We start from the raw sequence: 11,741 nt of genomic DNA on the forward strand, positions 1-11,741 counted from the left end.
GAAACAGCCACACACGTCCTATGTGAATGTGAGGCTTTAGCTTATTTAAGACTGTGTCACTTGGGTCAGTACTTTATGGAACCAAGTGACTATTTTGATGCCCCCCTGTCCAAAATCCTGCGCTTCATCTGAAGCGTGGGTTTGCTGAGGGAATAATTAAATAAGGGGAAGCACAATGGACCACCGCGGTCTAGGTACAAGGGCCGAGAAGGCCTACCCCTCATACATTCATTCATTAATATCATACTCAATGGTATTGACAGTTAAGACAAGTAATTTGTACAGTTATTGTGTTTTTGGACATTAGCCACTGTCCTGGTTTGTATTTAAAATACAATGTTTGCAAGACTGGATTCTGCTTCTGTCTTCAGGTAAATGCCTACTCAGTTGGGCCCAGCTGATGGACTAAAGTCCAGAGACAGGGGCACTAGTTCTATCAACTGGGCCCAACTGGGTAGGCTTTTACCTTAGGACACAGTCTCCAAAACACTGTGTTTTAAATAAAAACAGGATGATGAATAATATCCCAAAACACAATAATTGTATTAATATACCATTGTTACAAACTTTCAGATCTTATCAAGCAGTTTGTATTTAGTCTCTCACATAATAAGATTGCCCAATGAGTGAAATGACTAGAACTGAGGTGGATAATGTTGAGGATTTGAGAATGCCATGAGTTATTAACTAGAGGCACAATGAAAATTACAGTCTTCTGGGATGTGTGCCCATCTGCAAAAATATATGGTGTCACAACTTGGCAGCTCTTTTATCTTGACAATCCCCACGATGACAATCTCAAATTTCAAAAGCAGGATCCACTGGCATGGAACAAGCTGAGTTGTGGTTAAGGTTAAGGAGGTCAGTGTTCTCTGAATTTATTAAACTTCTACATGAATCTTTCCACTTAATTCCTTTCAAGTACTAAACTGCAGCAGCCTGAAGAAGAGCCCATACTAAGATTATACACCTATGGACATATACCTGGTCTGTCCTTCGAGTAGCATCACTTCCACTGTCGTCACTATCAGTCTCCTCATTCGCACATACAGCACCATCTCCACCACAAGTCTCTTCAGTTTTCAATACCAGAGATTGAGGAAAATATGCCATTCTATATGAACTGCAAATGATGTTCATTTCACTTATTATAAGATACTGTCACAAAATTTCCTAAGAGAATTCAGTAAAGGGAAAATGTGACTGACCACATAAAATATTACAGCAGTTTAAGTCATTTTACGGACGAAAGGCTATTTTCTGATGAAGTGTACAACAGTAAAGAAGGAAAGACTGCAAAGGTGTGCATATAAGTAATGGTGTATTGCTGCCAGAATTGTGACATGGGGTTGTGCTTGAATTAAGATTTATTGCGCTACATTGAAATTTCAAATATTACAAACTGAATAATTCAAATCGCTGTAGCATCAAAAATTTAATGTGAAATTTTTGTTAAAAAATTTAAACTGTTTCAGCCGTATGCCTGTTTATACAAAGTACCGCAATTGTTGTCATATGCAATTAAAATGGCACTGAGCACTGCCACACAACCTCATTTAAATACCTTCCGTCCCCAAACAATAAAGGGGTTTGGCTCTCAATAGGGAAAACGTATATAAACCTTTCAAATTTAAACTTTTCGGTGACCTACGAGTTCTACTATATGATGTATAAGATGGTCTTAGAATATGCTGATGGCTCACGCATCACAACGGGGATAGGTTAATTTAAAGAAATTGGAACCTGTCACAATTAAATTTTCACTTCTTAACCCACTCCATTCTCCTGTACGTCGAGTCAGTGTATTTTCTTAAAATAGCATGAGTAATTTTAAAAACAGTGCGATACAAAGTGGCATCAATCATTTGATCCAAGGACGTTCATAACCTATCTTAAAAACAGGACAGTCAAGTACGATTCATGATCACATACTAACATAATAGGGTAGAATACTTTAGTTACGTTACAGAATATAATAATACTAAAAAAGTTAAACAAAAATAACTTAACATACATATCTACGAATAACGTGATATTGTTCAGCGTCTACTGCGACTAAAGAACTAACGTCCGTATACTCGAAGCACTTTCACTACTCGTCGCAGCTATGTTCATGGTCACTGAATGAACAAATTACATAATATTAAATTTCGCACTAACCGTACGTAGTACATTTACATGTCACTCTGTTTTCCTAATTGTATTATTGCTCGGACGCGCTAACAATTATAAAATTTGGTTAACACGTTTATTTTCACCTTCAATATTTTTTTGGGGCTTACTCCAGAATAATATGGTATAATTATGAATCAGAAGCATGAAATGCATTCAGTACTACAATTACCATATGCACACATGTGGGGAAAATGGTCACTATAATTTGGGTCTCTCCTCAGCCAAACTATATATGAATCTACTTAACCTCACAAAACCAAATCAAAGCTAAGCATTGTGGGATCAAAGACAATCTTGGAACTTTAAATGTTGATGGGCCCCAACCATATTCTCCGCTTTAAAACTTTTATGCTGCATGTCTGGACAGGCAAATTTATTTATTTTCAGAAATACGTCAATATGCAAAATATCCATGACTAATTTAGTACTGTTTGCAGCTCAGAACATACACAAACAAGAACAGTGTAAATAATGCTGATACATAGACTATGGCTCTATATGTGGTGATTCTTTGCTACTGAAAAAGTAAAGTATCACATCCAATATTTTTCAAATTCCAGCATAAATTATACAAGCATTAAGAAAATCATTTATATCAATAAACTTAAGCTTACTTGATATATGCAAAAATACTGGTACAGCAATGGAAGAAATCCATCATTCTACCTACCTGTATTGTTAAAACTGTTGTAATTTTTTAAGAATCTTGGCATTTTATAAACTTTGTATGAATTCTTAGATAACATTCTACTGTCAAGGTTAATGTATAGCACAAAATTCTCATAGCATTTTTTGGAATTTGCAAAAATTGGTTTATTCAATTAAAATAAGTTCAAAAAAAATATAATAAATTTGATCTATAAATGACATACATCTAACACATCTTACATAAGGGCTTCTGAAACAAGACATTTGCTTCCAAAGTCCAAAAGAATCAGGATGGAACTGAACACATCAGGTTTCACATGTATATTAATACCATTAATTAATTTATTTAGTCTCTATAGATCATTGTTACATGATATAGGCCAAGTCAGTTACTGTACTTCTTTTGGCTTATTTTGGACTTCATCCATCGTCTGGTATGTAAAATACAAAAGACCACTTCGGAGACTGGATCTGTCTCCATCTTCAGGTGGGTAGGAAAGGATAAACCTACTCAGTTGGGCCCATTAGAAAGAGCTAGTTTCAATCACTGGACAAACCCCAGGCTGTAGAAAAACAACCTATGAACAACCGACAACCGGTTCCATCAGTGGGAGAAAAGAATAAAATCACAGTAAAGACATGATAAAAAATTTGTGCCAAGCATGCACATGTCAACAATGTAAAAAAACAGAAGTATAGGTTAAATTCCATGAATTCAGTTAAAAACGAAAGTAAAAACTGGAGATAATGCATGCCTAATCTGTGTGGATAAAGAATCATGCCACCACAGCGACTTCCGGGAATCAGACTAATCCCCGGAGCAAAACTTGCAGAAGTAGTGGAACCACTGATATTCATAAAAAATTACATTGTTGATTTGTTAACCTCTTCTTTGATGAGGGGGATCCATATGGGAGAAATATCCAAACTTGGTTGGCTGATCGAATTGGTTGAACATGCCATATGAGCTGATTCTTTGTACTTTCTGTATCTACTGTTACTTTCAACCTCCAAGATCCTAGCTTCATCCCAGCTTACCCTATGACCTTCTTCATATGCATGCTGAGCCAACCTGGATTTCACTAGAAGACCCTGCTTGAGACTGTGCCTGTGTTCACAGATTCGCACAGCCAGCGGTTGATTGTCATGTTGTGACGGTTTTCAGTAAGATATAATATTGTGAAATCTTAGATTGTCTCTACAATCACTGGTTTCTTGCATTCATTCACAGCATGCATTTATGTACTTTTTAATTTTAAAAACTAAAACCTTGACAATATCAGCACAAATAATATTCAACCAACGTATTCATTTTTCTCTACTGCATTAGATATTTTTATTTTATAACGAGTTTATGGTTTATTTAAAAATAGTAATAACAGACCACATAGTCTCAAATGGTAGTGTGATAAGTAAATATTGAATTTTAAAGGATTTGGAAAGAAGCAGTCTTAGTCTATTTGAGGTGGTCCAAATATTTGGAGAGACTGTGGAAAACTAGGACAGTCATTCTCCCAACCAAGATTAAATTGGACACCCCTGAATACAAGTTGGAAAAGTTACCACTTGAGCCAACTTGCTCACTTCTATATGGAAGGTTCTAATATGACTTTCTATACAATACATTTTTATGTTGCAACTGCAATCATTAGACTGTGATTAACTGGCAATATCTACATTAACAGTGTGTGTTGTGTGATACAATTCATGTGTTATAGCAGGTGTAGGAACTGGTATCCTCCTGATATCACACTTGACATCTGATGTTATTGAAACCTGATGTTCTAGACACTAAATTGACAATACTGCACTCCCAACATTTTCTCTTTAACTCAGCCTGTGTGCATGTGTGGATTATTCTGAAAAAGGTTGTCTTTTGAACTTCCCCATAGATAACTGTTAGTCAGATTAGGTGAATCAGCAGGGCACAAAATGTAACTAGCTGTTCAGTCATGAAATATGTTGCACATAGTGGCAAAAATCCTTTGCTGTATGGGTAGCTGTACCATCTTGCTGAAGGAACATACATTCCTTCTGCTTATCACTGAGGATTTTAAAGAAATTAGAATTTAACTAATTTGTCTTCCTGAATTTATTTTTTCTGAGAAAAAGAGGATCCAGTAATTCATGTTGCACTGATCCACACCACATAACTTTAATATTGTGTAAAGGTTCCTTATTTATCGGTCTAGGATTATCAAATGATGAATATCTGTTATTATAGGTATTTACTCATGCCTCATGGAAGGTATGAACTAAAAATGAACCAATTTCAGCACCACATACTGCCTAAAACTCCATTTTTGGAAAGTGTGCTTTGTGTAGAGTTTTTACACCACTGTGAATTTGTATAGCTTTAAATGAAGGAACTTTATGCAATACGGTAAAAGTAGTAATGTTGGCCCTGTGCTTCAATAAGCACCACATCAGAGACATGTGAAGTACAGTTCTATACGCTCCTAAATTTGGCACTAGCTGAACGCAAGAAGTCAGCTTCAAGCATCTGACATTATACCCCCAGGAAAGAGCCCTCATAATAAACAAAATACATATGGACTAATTTGTCAGTAAGCATCATATTCCTAACACTGAAAACTGTTTTTAAATGTGTGAAATAACTATGAAATGACATGCCATAGAATATGCACTACTGTTAACCATTTATTCAAAATCAGCAAACATTGTGACCTTGAGCTGAAGTCTCATATCAAGAACCAAACCAGCTTCCTTCCACAGAAAAATGGGGTTCTGATGTTGCAAAATATGCTCAGATTTTTATGGCTCAGTTTAAAAAAATATATACAAGAAAAACAAATTCTGTATGATTTTATGCTGGAATGAGAGCTACCATAATTTGCCATTATGTAGGACAAAAGCTGATCACATTGTGCTTAGTGTATTAATTTTAAACATGTTACACTGTGTTAGCATTTCTGTACGGTCTTACTTTTAACAAATTCACATAAGCTTGGAAATAAAGACGGTACTAGTTCAGAGTCTTCAGAAAGTTGTGACATAACACAGCAGTTCGCATAGTTCCAAGCTTTGGTGTATGAATTACCTACTATTCTACATACTTATGATGCATTCTATCCATTTTCTTCTTATTTTATTACTTAATAATACTGTCAGTTCTGAAACTATACAGACTTTAACTGAAAGGTGTAGACAAACTTTTGGCATTTGTTTCACATACCACAACAGGAATAAATGTCCATATCAAAATGTATCCCAACACATTTGTGAGTTATAGCTGGAAGAGTACATACTCGTGCTCAAAATGTCCTCTCTGAGACTGAATGCATACCTCGACCATGTGTCATCATGGACTGCTACATCTGTTCAAAGATGCCAGGGCAGTTGCAGATAGTCTCACTGGCATCCAAGAAGAAATGATTTGTTTTAGATTTGAAATCTTATGTGAATGGAATAAAGAAAAGGATTACAGCATGTAACTGGCAGCCAATATGTTCCACCTATCTTTTATTATTCCTTCCCAAATAATATTAGTCCGTGACCAAAAGTAACAAACTCACTCCATTTTCCTCACAAATCTGGCAATTACAAAGTCACTGTCAAAATTAATAATAAATATATTTCACAAAATATTCATCTTCATGAGAAACAATTTCAAATACATGGTGTCTCTAGTATGACAAAACAGATATGCTTTTAAATATATTAGCTACAAATATGTTTACAAGTCAATTTACAATATAAGTGTTGAGACTTTTATATAATAACACAAAAGAATTCAGTCTCAAAATACATTTTTTCTAACAACAAATATATAAAACATATTAAATATACATAAATACTGAGTCTCTTAAATGCACATCAAAATGACGTGTTAAACTAACCAGTTTATAACAATGACTAGTCTGTTTATGCTGGCACAGAAAGCCAACAGTAGCTGTTTAGGGAATAAGAGGTAGTTTCATATCGTCCTTTCTCCCTGATACTTCTTCTGTATCATCTTCCAGCTCTGGACAATCAGCAGACTGCTGTGGAATTTTCAGAGTCACCAAAGACTCTGCATGATGACTGCATGAGGCAAGTTCCTTTAAATAAAGAAAACATTTAATAATTAAATATTCTAAAATAAATAGCAATATGAAAATATATACTAACATGTATGCTGGGAAGACGCGTGTTTGTCACAGCACACAATAAGTGCATTTTATGAGTTTTCAAATAACCTACAAACATTACAATCCATTTAAAACAAACTTCTACCAAACAAGTACAGATAAAATGCTTATCTTTGTTGTTCAGTTACCATCAGAAGAATTTACCCTAGTGGTGAACAAGTTACACCTAACCATCAAAACTTTTTTCAACTTTCAAGCAAAGTGACATCTGTGTATGACCACCAAGAAGGCAAAGAGTGGAATTGTATACTAATGGGAATGAAAAATGTTGTTCAGGATGGGAGATTGTTGAATATGGAGTGCCGCAGGGCTCGATTTTGGGTCCCTTGCTGTTTCTTTTATATATCAATGACCTGTCATCAGCATTAAATACTGATGATAGGTTATTGTTGTATGCNTGCAAGGGATGAATGTTTAGTATGCATTATCAATTTAATAAAATCTATCCACAAGTATTATAAGTGTTTAGAGTTTGATATTAAATTAACAGACATGGTAATTTTGTTGACATTTGATTAATACTGTTGAGATTGGAAGTTGTGACTTCATCTGTGTGGGCAAGTACTCCTGTCTGTATGGCAAAATCAAAAGAGAAAATGTGATAAATTTAGTTCTTAGCCTTCCTTTCCATGGAGATATCTCAACAATAAAAAAAATTAAATGCACTGTTCCACACATTTGTCTATCCAAATTTTCACTTTCTGTGGCAATTCGAATGGAATTAGAATAGCTTGTTGACAAAGTTCTATATAAATGTAACTTGAGAAAATCCCAAGTATTTTAATTCCACTCATTAACTCCATCACAAATGGTCAAACAGTAAATTTTTACTCATAATTTGGCCAAGATATTCAAGTTATGGGAAAATACATTGTCTACATATTTGTGTAATACAGTAATCTCTCACCACTTACAAAATTAAATTTATCAAAGTTTAACCAATTGCAATGTATGGGTTTAAATGCCTGCATTTTTTATTTGTGTACACACACAAAAAAAAATCCACATTGCTGGGAGCATGCCTGTAATGGCATTCAAAACCAGTGTCCTAGTTTCAATTATTACTATGTCAGTGCATAATTTTATAGTACTTCTTATATTTGTCTTTCATGTCATATGTTATTACATCATTTTTATGTGTAGTGGAGGAACAGGAAGCTTAGTTTTATGTTTCAATGAAATATTACAGCAGCCATGGTTCCCTATCCCCAGTTTTCTATAAGGGCTTGATCTTGTGCATGGTGATGTTTTTCAGTTGGCAAGGGACTGGCTCTTATGTCATATGATGTATTAAGAATCATGGTAATCACAGCAAGGTACAGCGACAGTACATAGTGATCGTTAACAAAACTTTAATAAAAATGTCTAGAAGGCCACGTATATATCGTGATTCTGTGACAACAGGACACAAAGAATAGAGACAGTAGGATACAGCACAATTAACATTTTCTTCATGCATTTAAATTTATTGCCATGAAGTTTATATTGTTTCAGGCAGACACATTCTTTGTAGGTTTTACGATACCAGTGCCTCTCCATAAAATATTCCTGGGGACATTTTATTTCCTGCCATATTTACAAGCAGGGTGAAATAACAAAATGTTGGTGCAGCACAATTTAGTTCTATAAGGTATTTATCATTACTTGCTAAGTTCCCAAAATAAAATTTCTTGCATTCATTTCATTATGAAAATCATTTCATCATAACATTTAAATGTAGCAACTGGAGGCAGCCCATAACTAAGGATCAGAGGGGCAGGGCCACACTGATATTTAATGCCTTAGTATACAAAAGTAGGTTTGATTTAATTTCTAATTTGTTTGCAATAAGGTGGCATAAGAGAGAGTTTTGATAGATTTCTAATTTCTTTGCATTTCTTGTAAAATAAAGCAATTCTTCAAATCTGCAAAAGAAGTTGTTTTGGTTGCAAAAAGTTAATGAAGGGCCTTGCCTCACATGCCCTCTTAGCTCACTTTTCCATGGAAATTCCTTCTGCTTGCTTATGGCAGTATATATATGTCATGCCTTCTTATAAGTCTGTCCCACTGCTACTTGGGCCAGCAGGTCCTTGCCCTCACAGAATTCCATATACATACTTCCCCCCCTCTTGCCTGAACACCAAATTATTCTCCTACCCACTACAGGTAATGAATTATTTGTCTGCACCATTGAAAAGCATACATTAAGAATTTAAGTTCCTTGTATTTACAGTTTGTTTGAGATTAAACGATGATGATGATGTGTGTGTGCAGTGCAGAGCCCCTTGGTTTAAAATGTTCTTGGCAACAAAAATGAGCCTCAAGGTACTTATAAAAGGGAATATAACATAACAGTAAACTCTTAAAATGTAGACATTTAAATTGGAACACACATTTGCTCCCCACTTGCCTTAAATACAGCTATTTTTGGGTACAGAGTTACATTTTATTCAGTCCTAGCCCTGGCTATTCAGATATTCAGATAGTTACAAGCTGCCACTGTCAACCCTTATTTGTGGTATGTTAACAATATAAGGGTTCTGAGTGTCACTGTACCCAGCTTTTATATTGAACTCTAGTATGTACTAGCCAGAACCGCATACTTGTTATGGACATACCACATGTTGGCACAGGGTGTACATGAGCATGACAGGAGGTGACTATGCATATGAACACAGTGCTGTTACTAACACCATTCCTGTGTCACAGACTAAATAAATGCGATGTTCATACAAAGGAAGTGTGGGTTAACAATTCATAGAAAAAAGGGAAATATCACTGCAAATGTAATAAAGTGACATGGTGAAAGAGCTGAACAGAAATATCTTAGTGTTCCCAGTGAGAAGGCCACAAAATTCTGCAATGTATCATCAAGAACAATACAATGTATAAGGATTCAAAGTAATGAGTGCACAGTAGATGGTCAGTTGTCAACACCAGGGAAAACATGAATGTCCAAAATGCAGAGGCAGATGACTGAGATGAGGCAGTGGGTAGTGCATTTCAACAGTGGCAAAAGTGAAGTGCATGACAAGCCACGCCCTGGGCATCCCTGCTCAGCTGCCACTCCTCACAATGAACAGCACCTCGATCCTGGAGAGACTGTCAATTCTGAACGCTACAAGACGACGCTGACTAAGCTGAAAGCCTGCATTTCCCGAGTCAGACCAGAGAAGCAGACAACCTTTCGCTTGCAACATAACGCTAGACCCCATACCAGTTTGGCGACCACTGCGCACATTGCAAAGTTCGGCTGGACTGTCCTACCACATCCACCTTATAGCCCCGATTTAGCACCTTCAGACTTCCATCTCTTTGGGCCTATGAAAGATGGACTACGTGGGCAACATTTTCCAGACAACGATGCTGTCATTGCAGCTGTAAGAAAGTGGCTAGCCTCTGCTGGCACAGACTTTTACAGGCGCAGCATACAGGCTCTCGTTCATCACTGGCAAAAGTGCATAATGAATGGTGGTTATGTGGAAAAATAACTGTAAGTGGCTGAAATCTTGCTCTATTTAACTGCATTATTATGCTTTCTGTATCCGTTGTAGTTTTCATTAAAAAAATAGGAGGCATATATACAGAACGCTCCTCATATATATACTAGCAGGAATATGGAGTACGGTTCAAAATTTTCAATATTCTTCATAAGATTCTCTGTAGCAAACAGAGAAGCAAGAAATACAAAGTTACAGCTTTATAATATGCTAGAGTACATTGCTCAATATTGGCGAGAGATTGTCTTGCTGTTCTTCCCATTCCAAACATCCTAAACTACAGTGATTCAAACAAAGTTCTTTATAAAATCTGCCACTTTTTCTGAGATATTGCTGACACTTATAAGCAATTTAGGCATGTCCATATCTTACTCATATTACTCCAAGTGGTGTATGATAATACAGAAACACGACTGTATCCAGAAAGATGTGAATGGTAAAACAAAATTACTAATCAACAATCTGGTATAGCAGAGGGATGAGATGAAGTAATGATTTATGTATGCCACATGTGGAATTGTTTTGAAAAAAATAAGATGATTGGTCAGGTGTGAAATGCAGTTTAATACTTATAACATACCAAGATTAAAATACTAACTTAGTTACATGCTAGAACACTTACCTCATTACTTCCAGAACCCTCCATCGGGTTTGCATATTCATGCTGTCCAGGAACCAACATTTCTGGAGTAGGTACCACCAAGCTAGACTCATCAGTACGCAAACCAAATGCGGGATTTTGGAAATGCAGTCTGAAAAAGAAACACAATTTAATTATTCAATTATTTTTACCACTTTATTATTTTAGAGCAGGGGTTACCAAAGTTGGCTTTACCACCCCTGGGGGGCTGGTGGGATTACCTAGGGTGGTGCACTAAGAGGCAAGAGGGTGGCAGGGGGCCTGGAGGTTGGCCCCTCTATGTGCATTGTTCACTTATTTACAACTGAAGTTACTTCAGACGAGACAGTGACAAATTTGTATCAGTTCATCAAGCCCATCCACTGCATTAAAAATTTACTAACAGTGAAGTAGTTATTAAATGTGGTATCTTATTTCATTATCATCTTCTTAGTGATGTGTGCAAACCACTATTCTGAAGAATGCTTTATATAGGAGAGGGTAGGGGGACGAGTTTATGGCCCAAAAAAGTTTGGGAACCACTGTTTTACAGTATGCTGAAATAACTTTTGAATGTAAGAAACTTCTGAAGTCCTCATCAATGGTAACTAAAAGAATTCAATCCTGCTTTTTAACTTGTGAAGGGAAAGCAATTTGTGTGTGTGTGGG

The 11,741-nt window shown here is 36.0% G+C and overlaps 2 protein-coding genes across 4 annotated transcripts in view; both read right to left on the bottom strand.

Moving 5' to 3' along the window:
• LOC111866033 (F-box only protein 22) overlaps positions 1-2,424 on the bottom strand; it is a 24,143-nt gene extending 21,719 nt beyond the window's left edge. Inside the window, exons 1-2 of one of the 3 annotated variants that reach the window (XM_023854540.2) lie at positions 2,345-2,424; positions 985-1,123 (exon numbers count right to left, since the gene is read on the bottom strand). In XM_023854540.2, coding sequence (XP_023710308.1) covers positions 985-1,113 — 129 coding nt within the window. In that variant the 5' untranslated portion in view covers positions 1,114-1,123; positions 2,345-2,424. The other 2 variants (XM_023854541.2, XM_023854539.2) reach the window with 2 other exon arrangements.
• Positions 2,425-6,275: 3,851 nt separating this feature from the next.
• Positions 6,276-11,741, bottom strand: part of LOC111866027 (vitellogenin receptor) — a 91,150-nt gene continuing 85,684 nt past the window's right edge. Inside the window, exons 34-35 of the mRNA XM_023854519.2 lie at positions 11,076-11,205; positions 6,276-6,884 (exon numbers count right to left, since the gene is read on the bottom strand). Of these exons, the coding sequence (XP_023710287.1) occupies positions 6,741-6,884; positions 11,076-11,205 (274 nt within the window). The 3' untranslated portion in view covers positions 6,276-6,740. The remainder of the gene's footprint in view (positions 6,885-11,075; positions 11,206-11,741) is intronic.

This window comes from Cryptotermes secundus, unplaced genomic scaffold, assembly GCF_002891405.2.
Source record: "Cryptotermes secundus unplaced genomic scaffold, Csec_1.0 scaffold135, whole genome shotgun sequence".
Lineage (NCBI taxonomy): Eukaryota > Metazoa > Arthropoda > Insecta > Blattodea > Kalotermitidae > Cryptotermes > Cryptotermes secundus.